General features: G+C 32.3%; 2 protein-coding genes and 1 long non-coding RNA gene across 11 annotated transcripts in view; all 3 read left to right on the top strand.

The window, feature by feature from the left end:
• Positions 1 to 21,958, top strand: part of LOC111470492 (chaperone protein dnaJ 15-like) — a 32,734-nt gene that overhangs the window by 3,637 nt on the left and 7,139 nt on the right. For 3 of the 5 annotated variants that reach the window (XM_023116055.1, XM_023116050.1, XM_023116051.1), the window contains 5 exons: positions 334 to 423; positions 550 to 658; positions 746 to 894; positions 1,015 to 1,068; positions 3,009 to 3,555. In XM_023116055.1, the coding sequence (XP_022971823.1) occupies positions 334 to 423; positions 550 to 658; positions 746 to 894; positions 1,015 to 1,068; positions 3,009 to 3,239 (633 nt within the window). In that variant the 3' untranslated portion in view covers positions 3,240 to 3,555. Of the gene's footprint in view, positions 1 to 333; positions 424 to 549; positions 659 to 745; positions 895 to 1,014; positions 1,069 to 3,008; positions 3,556 to 21,958 lie in introns of those variants that run through there. The other 2 variants (XM_023116052.1, XM_023116054.1) reach the window with 2 other exon arrangements.
• On the top strand, positions 1,075 to 1,771 carry LOC111470494. The gene is made up of 2 exons (XR_002715043.1): positions 1,075 to 1,355; positions 1,402 to 1,771. It is a non-coding gene; the product is annotated as an uncharacterized LOC111470494 (long non-coding RNA).
• The window catches only part of LOC111470491 (MAG2-interacting protein 2), an 18,733-nt gene continuing 7,155 nt past the window's right edge, over positions 10,381 to 21,958 (top strand). For 2 of the 5 annotated variants that reach the window (XM_023116046.1, XM_023116045.1), the window contains exons 1-7: positions 17,455 to 17,603; positions 17,736 to 17,784; positions 18,122 to 18,289; positions 18,409 to 18,610; positions 18,727 to 18,947; positions 19,562 to 20,561; positions 20,869 to 21,836. In XM_023116046.1, the coding sequence (XP_022971814.1) occupies positions 17,517 to 17,603; positions 17,736 to 17,784; positions 18,122 to 18,289; positions 18,409 to 18,610; positions 18,727 to 18,947; positions 19,562 to 20,561; positions 20,869 to 21,836 (2,695 nt within the window). In that variant the 5' untranslated portion in view covers positions 17,455 to 17,516. Of the gene's footprint in view, positions 10,504 to 17,454; positions 17,604 to 17,733; positions 17,785 to 18,121; positions 18,290 to 18,408; positions 18,611 to 18,726; positions 18,948 to 19,561; positions 20,562 to 20,868; positions 21,837 to 21,958 lie in introns of those variants that run through there. The other 3 variants (XM_023116048.1, XM_023116047.1, XM_023116049.1) reach the window with 3 other exon arrangements.

Below are 21,958 nucleotides of genomic sequence, written 5' to 3' on the forward strand. Positions count from 1 at the left end.
AAAAAAAAAAAAAAAAAAAAAAAGCTGGATATATGTTAAAAAAAAAATTCTTTTCGATTTTTCCATGGGAGATGTTTGGAAAAATTCCCTCCTTTCAGTTTTCTGAACGTAAAATTATTACGGCAGTCTGATATTTATGATACTTGAGGACATACTTTGAACTGTGTTGTATAGTAGGTTTACCATGAGTAGTTCGATGAAAGCTTACCATATCCATAGCCTGTCATGTGGATCCCAACTTGTAAAATAGTTCTGAGTAAATTAATTTTGGGAATCTATGATTCAACTTCGTATTGACTTTAGTACTGTGGTTTTTCCATTGCTTTTCCGTAGGAAGATAGTGAGAAGACTGGGAAAGTAACGTCTGCTGGATTGTACTTTTTGCATTTTCAAGTGTACAGGATGGATTCCACTGTCAATGCGGTACTTCAAGTTCCAATTATGTGTAGTTTACTGGTGTTTCCTTTACTTTTAACCAGAAAGGTCATCACGTCCTATTTTTCGTTATGATCAGATCTGATGGTTGAATGAATCCATGTGTTGTTGCAGTTGGCAATGGCTAAGGACCCTGAGGCTGTTTTCTTCAAGAGTTTGGAAGGTCTTCAGCCTTGTGAGGTCTCAGAGCTAAAGGCTGGCACCCATATTTTTGCTGTTTATGGTCTTAACTTAGATTTCTTAATTCATCTTTCAAATTTTGTTCTGTTTCGTGTTAACTGCTTTTTGAATATATTCCGTGTTTATCCAGGAGATAACTTTTTCAAGACTGCTGCATATACTATTGAGGCACTATGTACAAAAGATTATGCAGAGACAACAGAAAAACTGAAAGATATTGAAGCTCTAATTTTGAGAAAGAGAAATGAGCTACGGCAATTCGAGACAGAATACCGGAAGGTGTTGAAATATTCTTTGCCTTCCCTCCCTCTTCTCTCTCTCACTCTTCTCCCCACTACCTGTTTCTTTTTTTTTTTTTTACTTATTTTTTATTAATTGCTTCGGTATGATGTTCCATAGGCATTAGCACGCTTCCAAGAAGTGACAAAAAGATACAATGAGGAAAAACAATCTGTAAGTTTTCATTGGTAATTCTTGTAATTTAGATCATGTTTTTTCATATTTTGGTTTCTTAATATCTAGGCCAAAGCCAAGCAATAAATATCATCCCTTATATGTCCGTAGATGTCAACACGTCTGTTGATAGCATGCAAGTGCAATTTGTTGAAGTCATATCTACATCCCTCAGTTTTCTCACTCAACAAGCATTCTTATAGGATGATGGAAATGCCATATTCTTATTTTTCTTTCCTTTTCATTTAAATTATAAATTCAGATAGCATAATTAGATAATTCCAGAGGTTGATATTAGGTTATAGACTTTTGGATTGCTTCCATAGGCCAGAGGAGATCAGTTTTGTTTCTTTCATTCTTTGGTATGTTGAATGGCTTGCAACGTTTTCGTTTGGCTTGTAGTCCGTTTTTAAGTTAAGAGGTGATGAAAGAAAGCAGATAACTTTAATAAAAAGATTCAAGGGTAAGTTGATCCCATCGTTGTTATGTTGGAGGCAATGTTAATTTCTTTGAATACACCATCCATTTGGGATCTTGAAGAAAATAAAAAAGTTATAAAAGATTGAGAAAAAGGGATTAAGTGAGGATGTTTCTGTTGTCTTCTATCCTGTAAATTTATAAAAGTTTTAATACTTTTGTTACTGTCCAATAATTGTTTGACATATGTTCATTAGTTTCCAACAGATTTTCTTTGTAAGAGTTAGACATGTCTTTAACGAGTGTTGGAACCGTAATCAATTTGTTCAACTAATGCTTGGTATGTGTTTTTATGCTCAACATAGGTTTGACACATGACCAATTAAGAGCAGCTATGTTGAAAAGTATCGTCTTACCTTATTAATGAGAACAGCATGTTATGCAAAGTTAGAGCTGTTTTTGCAAAACCTCTACTGAAGCCTAGCTGATGTTTTTTTTGTTACTTATTTAGGTACATTCTAGGTTTGAATTTTTTATCATCTCACCTGCTAATGGGATGGATACCTTCTCTTAACACTCAAATCAATTAGGCTTTTATGATTTAGGGTTTTTCTTGCTTTAGTGTTATTGTTATAAAACAATAAAGGGGTGGTCGGGCTTTTTAAGCCGAAAGGTTGCATAGCCTGTTCAAGGAGTGTCTATGGCATGTTTGCCACATGCTCAATTTTTTTTTTTTAAAAAAAAGAGACTCAATTTTGTATGTTGAACACGTGTCCAAATGTATCTTTGTTCGACATGGAAATTGTCAAAAACGAAGTGTTTGTGCTTCCTAGCTGCAAATATTAATGTTAGAAAGTTGATGGTCAAGTTGAGAAAAATCTCCCCTCCACTTTTTATGCAATCCCTTTCTAATTGTCTCGCAACATTTCTGGCCAAGCGAGGATTATTGTGAGATCCCACATCGATTGAAGAGAGGAATGAGTGCCAGCGAGGACACTGGGCCCTAAAAGAGGTGGTTATGAGATCCCACATCGGTTGGGGAGGAGAACGAAACATTCTTTATAAATGTGTGGAAACCTCTCCTTGCACACATATTTTGAAAAGTTTGGGGAAGTCTAGAAAGGAAAGCCCAAAGAAAACAATATTTGTTAACGATGGACTTGGGTTGTTACAGTTGAACCATGTTCACTTAGTAGGGTCAATAATTTTGGCTTGTTCTCGAGCTAAGTTACAAGTGGTAGTATTACGAACCCCTGTTCCTTTTTTTTTCAGCTGCGAGTAACCTCTATTGAAGTTGGGAATGACAAGAAAATTGGGGATTTGGATTCTACTAGGATTTGTCAGGAAATAGTTGCCTTCGATATTTCCTTGTTTTTATTCGACTAGGATTCATCATGTGGCAGAGCGAAGCACACTTATTCTGTTTCACTTAGTTTATTCATTGTAGTTTCTAATTTATCACTTAACAAAGTTACGGATATGCTGTTCCTTCTCTTTGTATTTCTGAAAGTTTTGAAACTTAGGTGGACGAGCTTCTTAAACAACGAGATGGCATACACGCTTCATTCACCATCACAAAAGCACCAAATCCTATCGGAGCTGGTGTTACGAGTAATGGAAGTAGTAGTAAATCTACTGGCGACAGTTCGAACGTTGAGAATCAAGGAGACGATGGGACCTCAGACGAAAAAGAAAGATCTTTCAAAAAGAGATGGTTCAATATTCCTCGAGGGTCAGACAAAAAGCTCGGTTGATAGAATCGTTGCATTACGTGTGACAAGGTTTATGTCATCTTCCCAATGAGCAACAAAAATAAAGTTTCAACCATATTTTGTGTTCTAGAATCCAATGGTCAGATTGGTGCATATCCATGCTTGTAAACATGAGTCTCTGTTTTGGTGTATGCTTTCAGTTCGGGGGCTCAACAAAATTTGTTATTCTTTGTCCCATCAGAGTTGAGGTAAGCTATCTCTGGTTCTCAAAGACATAGCCAAAGTATATAAATTGTGTGTAAATAACTCCAATACAATACCTTCATATATTAAATTGCTTTTTGTTGGATACATTTTATTTTTTGCTTCCTCAAGTTCTTGTCGTTATCTTTTTAATTTTAAAGTCTAAAAAAGAGGACTTTTTTTTGTTTTATTGAATTGGTAAGGAACTAGGGCACATAATGTAGGAAGATGGATATAGTAGAGTTTGTAAGCAAGTGCTTAGTGTGCCAACAAGTAAAGACGGTGGGATTATTGCAACCCCTAAACGTGTTAGAATGAAAGTGTGAGAATATAGGTATGGACTTTATCATAGGTTTATCTAGGACATTGAAGGTGTATACAATCGTTGACAAGTTAACTAGATCGGCGCACTTCTTACGTAGCAAGACAACTTATGTTCTAGAGGAGATGCACACCATCACATCTAATGACTAGAATTCAAATTGGAGGTTGCTTTCTCTCTGATAGGAGAGGATATTTCCGACAAAAAAATCTAGAAAAAATCAAATTCCAAATTACGACGATTCTGGAGATATCTGCCTGTTTAAGCTCTGTCTATAAAGGTTGAAGTTGGGGTTTTCATTTGGAACAAGAATCAAGTTAAGTCGAGCTCCCAATCGTAAGTCATAGTCATTGACATTTTGAGTTTCCTACTCTCGAGTTTCTTCCAAATTTGAGAGAAATTATCCTCCATTTCCCTTTAAATTTGTTCCTACACCTTCTACCTGTAAGATTTATGAAGGAATCGAATGTTGAAAGAGTCTCAAGACTATACCCCCAGTCGTGGCCACCATTAAAGAAGAAGCTTAAAAGCTTGAAATTCGAGTGGGAGGCTACAAGCAAATTCACTAAGTAAAGTCAACCTCATTCATTTTCTGCACATCCAAGGTTTGTTTTGTAGACGATTACTGGGAGAATTAACTCCAAATTAGGACACTCATGAAGCCTTGGACGTATGTTAGACTGTGTCGCTTGGAATGTATGAAATCTTGGACAAAGGTTGTTAGGTTCATGACTAGTATCGTAAATCCTAAGAAGAGTATCTTGGAGAACAAAACAAGAACATAATAAGAACATAGAAAGTAGTCGAGAACGAGATAGTAATTCAAAACTAGAACATAGATCAAGATCCAAGTTCTAAAGACAAGAACCCATCACCAAAGTACTAAGGTTTTTAGATCTCAAATGACAAATCATGATAAGAACTAAAAAGTCAAGAACATAACCCAAGGGCCTACATACCTACCACAAGAACTAGAATAAGATAATAATGAATGTGGTACCCTAGCATACCAAGGACACAATTAAAAGTCTACAAGTACGCTACTTGCCAAGTTTTTGTACTCACTCCATGTTTTTTAGATAAATAAGGAGTTGGTTGAAGTTGGGAGAGACTCTGGAGCAGGTGCTATAGACAAGTCTCACCCATCATCCTCAACCCTTTTGTTTTTAAATATTTTGTGTCAATTCCTTATTTTGTATTTTTCTAACTAGTTATGTATGAACATTATTTTGATATAATATAAATATAAAGTGTATTATATTTAAATTATCTTTGTTTTATTTTGTGAAAAATTTATCCGTCTTTTTACACATTCGAGTCAAGCTCAAAGTTGAAGTCTGAAGCCCATGCCTTACACGCCCAATTTTGTGGCTTCGTCAAACCTTATGCAAGATTTTTCTTTGCTTACCGAACTAAACTTATGCAAAATTCAAACTTGTTCAGCTACACACGCTGCTTGCACATGCATGTTCAATCATTTGCGACACAAATCAACTTTCCTCTACATTAGACCAAGTCATTCAGCTCGACCTTGCCTCTAGCTTGGGACGAATGTTTTTCTCATAGATGGCATGGTGTATGTAGATTTATGCATCATAGATTATCAACATAATAACATAATTCTGCAGCATGTCATAGGCACACCATAGCATAACTTATAAACATGAGATAACACCACATAGCATACACATGGTATAACTTAGCATAACATGATATAACAGGGTGAAACATAGCATAACAATCATAATGATGATGCATGCCCCCATGTCTTTTATGCATGTCAACAAAATAATGAAATAGAAATAACAACCATTAAAAGAAATGCATATGCCCTAATTTAACCTAAGGGCGACAAATTAATGAAAATGTGACTATAGTGATTTTATTTCCCTGACTTGCATAGGGATGTCATCCCCCATGAGTGTCTTACCTTTACTTAAAAAATACTTAGTGAGTAGCTCCACTATTGGGGTTAAAAAATACAATTCCATGCAATTATGATGGGATTTATGTTTTCATAAATTTCATGACCTTGAACTCTATTATTCAATTTGAGTGAAGTTGGATGTGTAATACTTCTCTATACATGAATCCACTAGGGGATTCATATATGTACCCCTGAGTCTAGCCTTCAACTAGCTCATACTCATGTTGCTCAAGCTATGGAAGGAAAGGGACTCACATAACATCATGCTCAAGCTATGGAAGGAAAGAGGCTCACATAATATCATAATGTACATAGATATTGTAACGTACATATCCGTACTAATCAACTAGAAAGTAATAAACTAATATAAAAGATACTAAATAAAATAATAAAATAATATAAAAGAAACTAAATAAAATAATATAATAATTTTTTTAAAAAAATAAATAAATATAAAAGAAAACAAATAAAATAATATAAAATATATGGATAATAGTTCATTAATTTTTTCCTTTTATAATCCATATGTTAAAAAATAGTATAGAATATATATCCTTAAAAATAATATGAAATATTAAAATATGTTATCCTTTATAAAATAAAAATGATATAAATTAAATAAAATACTAAAAAATAAATTAAACAAAATAATAAAATAATATAAAACTAAATAAAATAATAAAAAATAATGTATATGAAACTAAATAAAAGAATAAAAATATAAATAAATTAAAATACAAGAAAATAATAAAATAATATAAAAAGAAATAATATAAAATATATGAATAATAGTTCATTAGTTTATCCTTATTATAATCCATATGCTTAAAAATAGCATGAAATATTAAGATATTATATCTTTTCTAAAATAAAAATGATATAAATTAAATAAAATAATATAAAAAAATTAAACAAACTAATAAAATAATAAAAAATAATGTATATGAAACTAAATAAAATAATAAAATAAAATATGAAAAATAATATTAAAAAAATAGTCGTGGATTAGTTGCAAATATGTAAAATAAAATACAAGAAATAAAATGGGTGACAAACTAATAAAATAATATAAAATATATCCTTAAAAATAGTATAAAATATTAAGATATATATCCTTTATACAATAATAAAGATATAAATTAAATAAAATAATATAAAAATTACATATAAAATAATAAAAAAATAATGTATATGAAATTAAATAAAATACAAACAATAATATTAAAAAAATAGTCGTTGATTAATTGAAAATATGTAGAATAAGATAAAAGAAATAAAATAGATGACAAACTAATAAAATAACTTTGGGGTAATGTATTGTTTTTTTATGAATTTTCTTTTTCAAATCACTTTTTTGAATATATCTACTTTATAACTAACTAGTTGTTCATGAGTTTGTTTATATTATAAAAATAGTAGAAAATGTTATAAAGTATTGAAGTATTTATTGGAGAAGTTTATGAAATTAAAAAAAATGATATAAATTAAACAATACAATAGAATAAGATAAAAATAAAATAAAATAAATGGCAAGAATCAAACACACGCATGATATATTAGCAGTAACGTCGGACCATCACTCTGGCATATTCACGAATACAAAAAAAATAATAAAATAATTTAAAAAAAACTAAATAAAATAATAGAATAATATAAAGGAAATAAATAAAATAATATAAAAATAAATAGTTAGAATAAGATAAAAGAAATAAACGCATACATTAGTAGTGATGACGGACAATTACTATGGCATATCCACGAATACAAAAAATAATAAAATAAGAGAAGAGAAACTAAATAAAATAATAAAAAAATAAAAAAATAGGAAAGAAAATACAAAAAATAATATTAAAAATAGTGGTTGATTAAAAATATGTAGAATAAGATAAAAGATATAAAAGTTATAAAAGAAATAGAAAGAAAATACAAACAATAATATTAAAAAAATAAAAGAAATAAAATGAGGGACAAGAATCAAACACAATTAGTAGTAACACCGGATGACTACTCTAGCATGTTCACGAATACAAAATTTTTTTTATTTCAAATTATATATTTCTATTTTGGGTCAACCCAACCCCTATAATTCGAGTTGGGTCATTAGTTCGGGTTTTCGGGGTTTGGTAAACCCATAATGTAACGACCCAAACTTTTCTACTTAATTTGAGGTCGCTATTGTATACGTACCATAAACATTGAATGCGGAAGACTTCATTTAAATTTCATAAAACATAACTTTAACTTAAAACACAGTCATGGACTTACGTGTTTCGAAAACATCTTTAAAACGACACAACAAAAGGCCCGAAATAAAATAAATAAGCATTTAAGTTTAAAACATCTTATTCTAGCCTAAGTCTAAGAAAATAAGTACCACTATCCTATGCATGTGCCATGATTTCGAGTTGCGATGCCGTCGTCAGCCGTACAGGAATGCATTGCCTTAACCTGAAAAATATAGTAGCACATGGCTTTAGTATTTAGAGAAATACTCAGTAAGTGACCCCACTATTGAGGTTAAATGCAACAATCACATGCAATGAAATGATGAGACCTATCTTTCGTTTTGTTTTCCCTACGGTGTTGCCCTAACGGGTAATCATGGACGTGTGCCATATACTCTACACACAGCCCATACGTGCGAGTATGGGCTCACCAGCTAGTTCGCACACCGCTGGGCCACTGTCCTTATCTGGTGGGCATACTCTGGGAGCCTTTTATGCCGGGACCCGTTAAAACTAGAACTGTCACGGCAGTGCTATGCAATACATAACGATTGTTGTCCTGCCATTAGATGCATGCGTCCGTACCCTCGTGATGGGATGGGGGTATCCCCTCAGATGCAAGAACACACACAATGCATGAGGTCCCCCTATTACTACATTTATCTTTAATGACCACAACCCCCCTGTCACGTTCCATACTTCATGTCATTCTCATTTTCAGTTCACATTTCATACACATTTCTATTGGGTTTATGATTCCAGACAGTTTACCGTGTTTCATGTCATACAAATCATGTTGTTCACATTCACATATTCCATACAAACATGTCATAATCATTCAAGAACAACATATAGTTACATGCATTACACATCACATCAGACTAAAAGAATACATAGCATACATTCACGTTCACATAACTATGTATTTACGCACAATAATCTAGCATACAATGTATTATATCATAAACAAGTCGTAACGTAAACAATTAATAGTCATATCGTTCTCTAACTTACCATGGCCTTAACGTTCTTATACCTACCTATCACAGACATATCATTACGTAACATACCTTAGTCATATCGTCACAAGAACGTATCCTAACGCTATCGTTTTATCAATCTATCACAAACTTATCCCTTTCTACCCATAACCTAACCGTATTCTTTCATCGATCTCTCCTATCCGTAGCACTCCGGTGTATAACCTAACCTTAACGTTTCATGAACGTACCTTACTCCTATCGTTACAATCCATTTTGTGCATGCTCCTCGTATCTTATCTCAAACATATCCTTGAGCACATCGTACCATAATTATTATCCTACAATCCACATATTATAACATAACATAACATAACATATAGGAAGCATATCGATCCACATACAATTCACACATATCAATATATATGACACGTGTAGAACCACAGGGCACGTGTCAACATCAAAATATAACTATGCTGATAGTAAGGTCACTTATGTGGCTAGCTTAAGTCGTTGTCACGAATATATCTTTAATGAAAGTTCGATTCTGTCCTTTGAAATACGGGTCAACCTATATGAGCCCATGACATTAGTTTCAGGTTTGAACTCTACACCATTATTTCTCTAATTTACATTGGCCATAGTAAAATTTTGATATTTACTGTTAGACAAAATTTAATAGATTTCATTATCCCCTATATTTCCCATTTTATTGTTAAATTCGGTTAAAAAGTCACCTACACATATACAGACCTTTAAAGACAAACTAAGAGCATAACATATGCTCACAACCACATACCAAACAGAAGACTACTCACTAATCTTATTATATTAAATCTCTATTACTACTTTTTAAAAGATATCATACTCATACTCCAATATCTATAACTAAAACCCATGTATCTATCACACACTAACAAATTTTCCTTCATCCCCTCCTTATAATTATTTTCAATAGATTTTCAATTGTGTAACTAGATACTACTGGCCAATTTTAAGTGGATTGTTTGGCTATTATCGTCAAGTTTATAGATCTGTGAACTAAAATTTTATTGAATTTAACCTTATTTCCGGTAACTTAAAATGCTAACAAAAATCTAATCAATTGGATATGAGATCTGATTATTACAAGAGGTAAAATATATAGGAAGATTGGATCTTAAATTAATTTCTTATAACCATAACTATAAAGGAATAGGAAATCTGAGATAGGATTTTACCCTAATAACCGACTAAAATCTCTAAATTTGACATCTGCTTGAAAGCCATTTTACTTCTCAAATCTGACCATTGTTGTTTTTCTGTTCTTTCAGCAGTAACTGTTACTCTGGCCAGATGAGTTGAGAAGAGATAATAGTGGGGAGGGATGAGAGGTTAATGGAAAGAGTTGGGGAAATGTTGTTTTTATTTATTTATTTATTATAATTATTTTTATTTCTTTATTTCTTTATTTATTTTTGGGCTATTACATGGCCCCTTTCTCTCCCTCTTGTTGGTGATTTTTGTGCGAAACTCAAATCTGGCCATGGAGGAGCTCGAACAGAAAGTACTTTACGAAACTCGTCGCCACGCCGCGAGACCATTCTATTCCAACTATCCTCCTCACCAGGTCTGTACTTCACTCCTTTCTTCTTACCTCTCACTGATTCGAAGTATATAACCCCAATTCCGTTGTGTTCAATTTGTTTTTCTAGATTTCCTTGTTGTTGTATTATGTGTGTATTTCTCCGTTCGTATTTAGGCGATCGCAGGTTCCAAAGGGAGTTTCCTTTCTCTGTTTCGCATGGGAGGTGTGTTGCATTACTGTTCAATTGTGATGTAATTGGGATCGATTCAAGTTAAGATGAATTAGAAATGTCCAAAGTTATCATTGAAGAATGTGTATCTTGTGAGTGGGTGTGTTATTCAAATCACCTCGTTTCAAGATAACGATCATTGATGTGTTATAAAAGAAACTAAATAAAGTAATAAAAAATAATGCATATGAAACTAAATAAAGTAATAAAATAATATAAAATAATATAAAATATATGAATAATTGTTGGGTAATTTATTTATATTATATTTAATGTGTTTAAAAATAGTATAGTATATATGTACTTAAAAATAATATGAAATATTAAAATATTAAAATATTTATAAAATAAAAATGATATAAATTAAATAAAATAATATAAAATAAATTGAACAAAATAATAAAAAATAATGTATATGATATTAAATAAAATAATAAAAGAATATAAAAGAAAATTATAAAATAATATTGAAAAAATAGTTGTTGATTAGTTTATTTATATTATAAAAATTTATTTAAAAATAGTATGATATGTTTTAAAGTAGTGAAGTATTTATTAGAGAAGTTTTATGAAATTAAACAAAACAATAAAAATAGTATAAAATGTTATAAAGTATTGATGTATTTATTAGAAAAGCTTTATGAAATTAAAAAAAATATGATATAAATTAAACCCAACAATAAAATAATATAAAAGAAATAAAAGAAATAAAATAATAGAATAAGATAAAAAAAATAAAATAAATGATAAGAATTGAGCACGCACACGATATATTAGTAGTAACACTAGACGATCACCCTAACGTATCCACGAATACAAAAAATAATAAAATAATATAAATAAAACTAAATAAAATAATAAAAATAATGTAGGTAAAACTAAATAAAATATTAAAATAATATAAAAGAAAATAAATAAAATAATATTAAAAAAAAGTTACTTGATTAGTTTTTTTAAATTATAAAAATGTATTTAAAAGTAGTATAAAATATTATAAAGTATTGAATTATTTATGAGAGAAGTTTTATGAAATAAATTAAACAAAACAATAAAATAATATAAAAGAAATAAAATAAAATAATATATATAATAAGATAAAAGAAATAAAATAAATTACCAAAATCAAACACGCGCACGATACATTAGTGACGTTGGACGACCACTTTCGCATATCTACCGATACAAAAAATAATAAAATAATATAAAAGAAATTTAATAAAATAATAAAAAATAATGCATATGAAACTAAATAAAATAATAAAATAATATAAAAATAAATATTATAAAATATATGGATAATCTTTTCTTTCTTACCTCTCACTAATTTGAAGTATATAACCTAACTGGGTAGTGTTCAGATGTTAGAAAGTTTAGATTTTTAAAAATATAATAATACAATCCTAAGAAAATAACAAATTACCAAAATACCCTTAAACTTCAGAAAGTACAAAAATGCCATAGTAAAAAAATTAGGTCGGCGATAGTGAGTAGTAATCAGAAAATACTCTGTATCTTTACTTGCAACCATTGGGTCTTTGATAGGACATTAAATGGAGACACACACCCATCACATCTAACGGCTAGAATTCAAATTGGAGGTTGTTTGCTCTTTGATAGGAGAGGATATTTCCGACAAAAAATCTAGAACAAATCAAACTCAAAATTATGATGATTCTGGAGATATCAGCCCGTTTAAGCTCTCCCTATAAAGTCTGAAGTTGGGGTTTTCATTTGGAACAAAAATCAAGTTAAGTCAAGCTCCCAATCATAGGTCATAACCTTTGACATTTTGTGTAATAGCCCAAAAATAAATAAAGAAATAAACAAATAAAAATAATTATAAAAAATAGTTAAAATAATAATAATAAATAAACAAAAAAATATAATTTCCACACTTCACTCTACTAACCTCTTATCTCTTCCCACAATTATCTCCCGTCAATCCATCCTTACGGCAGAAATAACAGTTATTGCAAAAAGAAACAGAAAATCAATAATTATCAGATTTATTTGATGAAAAAAAAAAGAGAATGGCCTTTACCCAGTTAAGATTAGCTGGAGATTTACGTGAAGATAGATCTGATCAATAAGATATATATTAAATCTTCATTTTCTTTTATCCTATTTTTTAGAAATCACAACCAATTATAGTTAGATCTTCATTGAATTATGATATCGTCTATCTTTGAGTTAGAAACTAAATGACTGGAAATAGGAAACAAAGGAAAGATTTGAAAACAGAGATCCATGGAAATTTGGAATACATGAGAACATAATTAAAAGGCAACAGACAAAAAAAAAAATTTGGGAATTAAAAACTACAAACTAAATAGAGAGGGAAAGGTAAATATAAAGGGTAAATACGAGAGTAATAAAGCCTAGAATAACTTGAAATATCTGTATTACTTTCTTATACAATAGTAACCATGAAAAATAAGATTGTTAATAAAAATATAATTATAGATATATAACATTTCAAGACTTTTAACAATGGACCAATGTAAATTAGGGAAATAATGTTGTAGAGTTCAAACCCGAAACTAATGTCATGGACTCATATAGGTTGACCCAGATTTCAAAGGACGGAATTGACCTTTCATTAAGGATATATACATGACAACGACTTAAGCTAGCCAGGTAAGTGACCTTACTATCGGCATAGTTATATTTTGATGTTGACATGTGCCCTATGGTTCTGCACGTGTCATATATATTGATACGTGTGAATTGTCTGTGGATCGAAATGCTTCCTATATGTTATGTTATGTTATAATATGTGGATTGTAGGATGATAATTATGGTACGATGTGCTCAAGGATATGTTTGAGATAGGATACAAGAAGGATGCACAAAATGAAATGTAACAATAGGAGTAAGATACATTCATGAAACGTTAAGGTTAGGTTACATACCGAAGTGCTACGGATAGGAGAGATTGATGAAAGAATACGGCTAGGTTATGAGTAGAAAGGGATAGGTTTGTGATAGATTGATAGAACGATAGCGTTAGGGTACGTTCTTGTGACGATATGACTTAGGTACGTTACGTAATGATATGTCTGTGATAGGTATAAGAACGCTAAGGCTATGGTAAGTTAGAGAACGATATGACTATGAAGTGTTTACGTTATGACTTGTTTATGATATGATACATTGTATGCTAGATTATTGTGCTTAAGTACGTAGTTATGTGAACGTGAATGTATGCTATGTATGCTTTTAGTCTGATGTGATGTATAATGCATGTAACGATATGAGGTCCTTGAATGATTATGGCATGTTTGTATGGAATATGTGAATGTGAACAACATGAATTGTATGACATGAAACACGGTAAACTGTTTGGAACCATAATCCTGATAGAAATGTGTAATGAAAATGAGAATGACATGAAGCTTGGAACGTGACAGGGGGGTTATGGTCATTAAAGATAAATGTAGAAATAGGGGGACCTCATGCATTATGTGTGTTCATGCATCTGGGGGGATACCCCCATCCCATCACGAGGGTACGAACGCGTACATCCAATGGCAAGACAACGATCGTTATGCATTGCATAGCGCTGCCGTGACGGTTCTAGTTTTAACGGGTCCCGGCATAAGGGGCTCCTAGAATATGTCCACCGGCTAAGGACAGTGGCCCAACGGTGTGCGAACTAGCTGGTGAGCCCATACTCGCACATATGGGTTGTGTGTAGAGTATATGGTACACGTCCAGGATTACCCGTTAGGATTACACCATAGGAAAATGAAACGAAACGAAACGAAGCGAAATGAAAGATAGGTCCTATCATTTCATTGCATGTGATTGTTGCATTTAACCCCAATAGTGGGGTCACTTACTGAGTATTTGTTTAAATACTCAAGCCATGTGCTACTATATTTTTCAGGTTAAGGCACCACATTCTTATACGGCTGACGACGGCATCGCAACTTGAGATCATGACACATGCATAGGATAGTGGTATTTATTTTCTTAGACTTAGGCTAGAATAAGATGTTTCAAACTTAAACACTTATTTATTTTATTTCAGATCTTTTGTTGGGTAGTTTTAAAGATGGTTTCGAAATATGTAAGTTCATGGTTGTATTTTAAGATAAAAGCTATGTTTTATGGAATTTAAACGAAGTCTTCCGCATTCAATGTTTATGGTACGTATACAGTAGCGACAAGCTAAGTAGAAAATTTCGGGTCGTTACATTTTGAATTTCCTACTCTCGAGTTTCTTCCAAATTTGAGAGAAATTATCTACCATTTCCCTTTAAACTTGTTCCTACACCTTCTAAACAAAATTACCCACAAGATTTATCAAGGAATCGAGTGTTGAAAGAGTCTCAAGACTATTCCCCCAATCATGGCCGTCATAAAAGAAGAAGCTTAAAAGCTTGAAATTTAGGCAAATTCACTAAGTGAGGCCAACCCCATTCCGTTTCTGCACATCCAAGGTTTGTTTTTGTAGAAGATTACAAAGAGAACTAACTCCAAATTACACACATGAAGCCTTAGACGTATGTTTGACTGTGTCGCTTGGAATGTATGAAGCCATGGACAAAGGTTGTTGAGTTCATGACTAGTACCATATATCCTAGGGAGAGTGTCTGGGAGAACAAAACAAGAATATAATAACAACATAGAAAATACCAAGAATGAGACAGTAATTCAGAACTAGAACATGGATCAAGACCCAAGTTCTAAAGACAAGAACCCATAACCAAAGTACTAAGGTCTTTATATCTCAGAGGATAGCTCATGATAAGAACTCACACGTCAAGAACATAACTAAAGGGCCCTACATACTTGCAACAAGAACTAGAATAAGATAATAATGAATGTGGTACCCTAGCATACCAAGAACACGATTAAGAGCGCCTACAAGTATGCTACTTGTCAAGTCTTTGTACTCACTCCACGTTTTCTATGTTTTTGAGGTAAATAAGAAGCTGTGGGAGCAGACTCTAAAGTAGGTGCCATAAACAAGTCTCACTCATCATCCTCAACCCTTTTGTTTTTAAATATTTTGTGTCAATTCCTTATTTTGTGTTTTTCTACCTGGTTATGTATGAACATTATTTTTATATAATATAAATATAATGTGTATTATATTTAAATTATCTTTGTTTTATTTTGCGAAAAATTTGTCCGTCTTTTTACACCTTCGAGTCAAGCTCAAAGTCGAAGTCTGAAGCCCATGCCTTACACGCTCGATTTTGTGGCTTCGTCAAACCTTATGCAAGATTTGTCTTTGTTCACCGAACAAAACTTATGCAAGATTTGTCTTTCTTCTATTAGGCCAAGTCATTCAACTCGACCTTGCCTCTAACTTGGGACCAAAGTTTCTCATAGATGGCATGGTGTAGGTAGTAGATTTATGCATCATAGATTATCAACATCATAACATAATTCTGCAGCATGTCATAGTCACACCATAGCATAACTTATAAACATGAGATAACACCACATAGCATACACATGGTATAACTTAGCATAACATGACATAGCATAGTGAAACATAGCATAGCAACCATAATGATGATGCGTGCCCCATGTCTTCTATACATGTCAACGAAATAATGAAATAGAAACAACAATAATTAAAAAGAAATGCATATGCCCGGATCTAACCTGAGGGCTACAATTTAGTGGAAATGTGACTATCCTGACTTTATTTCCCTGACTTGCACAAAGACGTCATTATCCATATATGAGTGTCTTACCTTTCTTTGAAAAATAAATAGCACGTGACTTGAATATTAAAAAATATTTAGTAAGTAGCTCTACTCTTGGGGGTTAGAAAATACAATCACATGCAATCATGATCGAATCTTTGTTTTCATAAAAGATCATGACTTTGAACTCTGTTATTCCGTTTGAGTAAAGTTGGATGTGTAGTACTTCTCTATAAATAGAACAACTACGAGATTCATATATGTTCACGTGGGTCTGGCCTTCAACTAGCTCATACTCATGTTAATGAAGCCATTGAAGAAAAGAGACCACATAAAATCATGATGTACATAGATATCGTAATGTACATATCCGTATTAATATAACAAGAAAATAAAATAATAAAATAATATAAAAGAAACTAAATAAAAAAAAAAATAATGCATATGAAACTAAATAAAATAAAATAATAATATAAAAAAATAAATAAAATAATATAAAAGAAAACAAATAAAATAATATAAAGAAATAGTATAAAATATATGGATAATGTTTCGTTAGTTTATTCAGGTTTAAAAATAGTATAGAATAAGTATAGAATATATATCTTGAAAAATAGTATGAAATATATATTAAGTTTTATCCTTTATAAAATAAAAATGATATAAATTAAATAAAATAAAAAATTAAACAAAATAATAAAATAATATAAAAACTAATAAAATAATAAAAATAATGTATATGAAATTAAATAAAATAATAAAAGAATATAAATAAAATAATATTAAAAAGTAATCGTCAAGATTCGAACCCGCGCACGGTAGAATAATAAAATAATATAAAAACTAATGAAATAATAAAAATAATGTATATGAAATTAAATAAAATAATAATAGAATATAAATAAAATAATATTAAAAAATAATCGTCAAGATTCGAAGCCGCGCACGGTAGCTTTGTAGTAACGCCGAACGACCATTCTGGCGTTTCCACGAATACAGAAGTTTTCTTATTTATATTTATATATTTCTATTTTGGGTCAACCCAACCCCTATAATTCGGGTTGGGTCGTCAGTTCGGGTTTTGGGGTTTGGTAAACCCATAATCTGGCCCCTTCTTCTCCCTCTAGTTCGTGATTTCTGTGCGAAACTCAAATCTGGCCATGGAGGAGCTCGAAGAGAAAGTACTTTACGAAACTCGTCGCCACGCCTCGAGACCATTTCGTCCCAACTATCCTCCTCACCACCAGGTCCGTACTTCACTCCTTTCTTCTTACCTCTCACTGATTCGAAGTATATAACCCCAATTCCGTAGTGTTCAATTTGTTTTTCTGGATTTCCTTGTTGTTGTATTATGTGTGTATTTCTCCGTTTACATTTAGGCGATCGCGGGTTCCAAAGGGAGTTTCCTTTCTCTGTTTCGCATTGGAGGTATGTTGCATTCCTGTGCAATTTTCTTTCGGATTCAATTTTTTCTCTCCACAAATTGGCATGTTGCTCAACTGAATTGTCATGATTGTGTAAATCAATCTTTTTTTAAAGCTTTAACTGTTCAATTGTGATGTAATTGAGATCAGATGAATTAGAAATGTCGAAAGTTATTATTGAAGGATGTGTATCTTGTGAGTGGCTGTGTTATTCCAATCACTTCGTTTCAAGATAACGATCCTTGATTTGTTCGTGAAGACTGAGCTTCTTGACAATGTTCATTCTTTTGAGATATTCTATGAATTTATTCTTACCTTTCTCTTGATACGTGCAATGGCAGGTAGACTCAGGGATAAATGGATTGGATATAACCAACGGCAGAGAATAGAAAGATCGGTATCGTTATTTATTTCTTCAAGTGGGGAACGTGTTGCAGTGGCGGCTGGAAATCAGATAACAATATTGCGGAAGGAAGATGACTACTTGGACTCATTTGGCATTTTTTTGGGTATTATTTTTTTATGAATTTCGATCTTCCCATGCATTAGACACCAATGTTATCAGACACAGATAGTTGAGTAAGGAGAGAAAATAAAAATAGTTTATTTTGATCTTCCCATGCATCAGACACCAATGTTGCTTCATTCACTATGGGAGCATGGTCTGAAAGTTGCAATGTTCTTGGAGTCGTTGATGATACCAATACAATATATTTTATCAAATCAAACGGTGAAGAGATATCAAGAGTTACAGGGAGGCAATTAAAGGTTTCTCTGCCTATAATAGGCCTGATTGCGGAGGAGGATTCTGATTCTCGGAGATCTTACTTGTAAGCAATTATCCAAGATTGGCTTTAAAGAAGATCTGGTTTGTGTAGTATTTAGTTGGGGTTTCTAGTTTCGTTTTTTGATCAATCGTGTAATCTGGTCAACTTCTATATTTCAGGTGTACCTTCATCATTGTTGCATCAGATGGTTCTATTCGACAAATGGAGATCAGTAAAGAGCCAACTATATCTTTTCCTCCCGCAGCACACTCGAACAGTGTATTGACCTCAAAGAGCCAATTTCCAAACAGAGTTTTCTGCTTTGATTATTATTCTGATCTTTCTTTGTTCATCATTGTTGGTAGTTTTAGCACCTCTATACCTTCCAGTAGAAACTCTGGTAAGATGTACCACTTTCTTGAATTATTGAAAAGAAAATTTATGCTTGATTTCTAAGCTGCCATCATGGAACTATGAGAAAGAATATAATATAATTTAAACACTAACTGCAACGTAAAAAAATTTCTATTGAAAGGCAGTCCAGAATTAGTTTTCTTTCATCTTATTTTTTCTATGGTTACTTTTTATACTAATTGTACGTGTTCATATCAGTGTGAACTTAAGCTACCACTTTTGGACCTATAAGTTTGGTTCCCCATAGTCGAAGGTTGTCTTCTTTACATGAGTGTCTGAGATCCTTCTGAGTTCTTTTCCTATACTTCTTATGTGAACTGGTACACTAGTGAAGGGTCTAGTTTTTTTCCATGGAGCCAATAATAAAGCTTCAGTATTTTCTCAGTCAGAGTTTCATCTCTCTCTCTCTTTCTCTTCCCAGATGGTTCTTTTAAGTCCCTTTTCAGGTGCATATAGTGAACTGGAACAGTTCTTGACATTCCATGTAATAAATCTTCCTGTTATGAAGTAGAACATTCTATGTGATGTGTGCATCCTATAAATGGTGCATTTAACTATAATCGGACATGTTTATTTAGTTATTTTCAATGTTTTTTCCAGGATCATGTTATCTGTCTCTTTGGCGTAGCGGGATACTTGATTTGGAGCTGTTACATTCAATTCAGTTTGACGGTGTATATTCTATACCAAAAGGATATGAAGGTCAAACATCATATTCAAAGCTGCAAGTTTCACCGAAGGCACAATTCGTTGCCACTCTAGATGTGACGGGACAATTGTACATTTTTAATCTACATAGGGAGCCCTTTTCCATTTCAAGTTTTTTTCCTCCAGAGAAACATGAATCTCAAGCGACAGATAGGACATTAAATGGAGCAAATAGGATTTTAAGTGACATTTTGGATTTTACATGGTGGTCTGATCACATACTTGCAATTTCCAGGAGAAGTGGACTTGTTGCTATGATTAACATCCTCAGTGGTATAAAAATTCAGGAGGACAGTCCTTTGTATTCTAGGCCTATTATAGAAAGGGTGCAGCAGTTAGAAGGCCAAATTTTTCTTTTAGAGTGTTCAGAAAATAAAGGGATGTCAGATCCAGCTAAATATAACGAACGTGGTGACTTGCATCACTCGGACCAGAGTATGGAAGAGTCAATTAATAATCTTGACATCTCCCGGTTGGAGTGGAGCTTGCTATCACTCACACGGAGATCTGTTCTGGAAATGTACATTATCTTCATTAGAAATCAGAAGTATCAAGATGCCTTGAACTTTGCTAATTGTTATGGCTTGGATAAAGATGAAATTCTGAAGTCACAGTGGCTGCATTCTGATCAAGGAACTAATGATATGAATGCATATCTGTCAAAGATAAAGGATCAGGTTTTCATCCTTTCTGAATGTATTGAAAAAGTTGGACCAACAGAAGATGCTGTAAAGGCAATGCTTGATTTTGGGCTGAAACTAACCAACCATTACCAGTTTCTTGAAGTAGAAGATCTTGAAAGCAATGAAATATGGAGTTTCCGCCTGGCTAGACTCCGGTTACTGCAATTTAAGGACAGACTGGAAACATATCTTGGCATAAATATGGGCAGGTATATGCTTTGAGAAATATTTTAATATTATTCTATATTGACTATTGATAATAAGCCCTATTATTCGTTGTTTTTTTATGAGAAAGGGAGTCTCTGACCAATTCAATTGTAGATATAGCATGTCTGTAATAGATTTATGGTTATTGCGAGAAAGAATGAATGATTAGTCATTGAACTGGATTGTACATTTGAACATTTTAAGATTTTTTGACTCATTTCTATTGCACACCTGTGTTGGGTTCTTCTCGAAGCTTAATTGTTTTTGTAACTTATTTTGACTAGCAATTTGACAACACAACTTCATCAGGTTTTCTGTGCAGGAATATAGTAGCTTCCGTATGAAGCCTATCAAGGAAGCTGCTATTCATCTTGCAAAAAATGGAAAAATTGGAGCCTTAAACCTCTTGTTCAAGCGCCACACATATTCTATGAGTCCTTTCTTGTTAGAAATTTTATCTGCTATTCCTGAAACAGTTCCTGTGCGGACTTATTTGCAGCTTCTCCCTGGAAGGTCTCCTCCTACTAGCATTGCAGTGAGGGAAGAGGACTGGGTTGAATGTCAGAAGATGTTAAACTTTATAATGAAATTACCTGAAAATCATGAGCTTAGTTCACAGATTAGAACTGAACCTATTGTCAAGAAATATTTTGGACTTATCTGGCCTTCAATAGGTGAACTTGCAATGTGGTACATGAAAAGAGCTAGAGACATTGATACTTTGAGTGGACAGCTTGATAACTGTCTCTGCTTGCTTGATTGTGCTAACCAAAAAGGTATTCATGAATTACAAGAATTGTGTGAGGATGTCCGTTACTTGCATCAGCTAATTTATTCTGAAGGAAGCGATGATAATATCTGCATTGATCTTGTTTCTTGGGAGCAGTTGTCTTCATATGATAAATTTAAATTGATGCTAAAGGGTATAAATGAGGAAAGTGTAATCAGAAGGTTAGTTGAAAAAGCAGTTCCATTCATGAGAAAAAGAACAGCTGATATGACCTCAGTTCCTAAAGAAGAAGAATCTGACCTTTTGGAAAACCAAGATATGAATGAATCATTTTTAGTTAAATGGATGAAGGAAATAGCTTCTGAAAATAAGTTGGAGATATGCCTATTGGTCATTGAAGAAGGGTGCAGAGACTTCAAAACTAATGAGTTTTTTAGGAGTGACGTCGAAGCTGTTGACTGTGCATTACAGTGCATATATTTATCTACTCTAACTGATAGATGGAGTACCATGGCAGGCATTTTGTCAAAACTACCTCAAATACAAGGTAATTTAACTTTATTGGTGTTGTAATCTTTTTCAGTTATGCAAGTTTTAAACTAGTACTTTTTTCCCTCTTTTTTTGTTCGGATAAAAATTTGCTTTTTTTTTTTTTTTTTTTTTTTTTTT

The sequence above is a fragment of the Cucurbita maxima genome, unplaced genomic scaffold (genome assembly GCF_002738345.1).
Source record: "Cucurbita maxima cultivar Rimu unplaced genomic scaffold, Cmax_1.0 Cma_Scf00045, whole genome shotgun sequence".
NCBI lineage: Eukaryota > Viridiplantae > Streptophyta > Magnoliopsida > Cucurbitales > Cucurbitaceae > Cucurbita > Cucurbita maxima.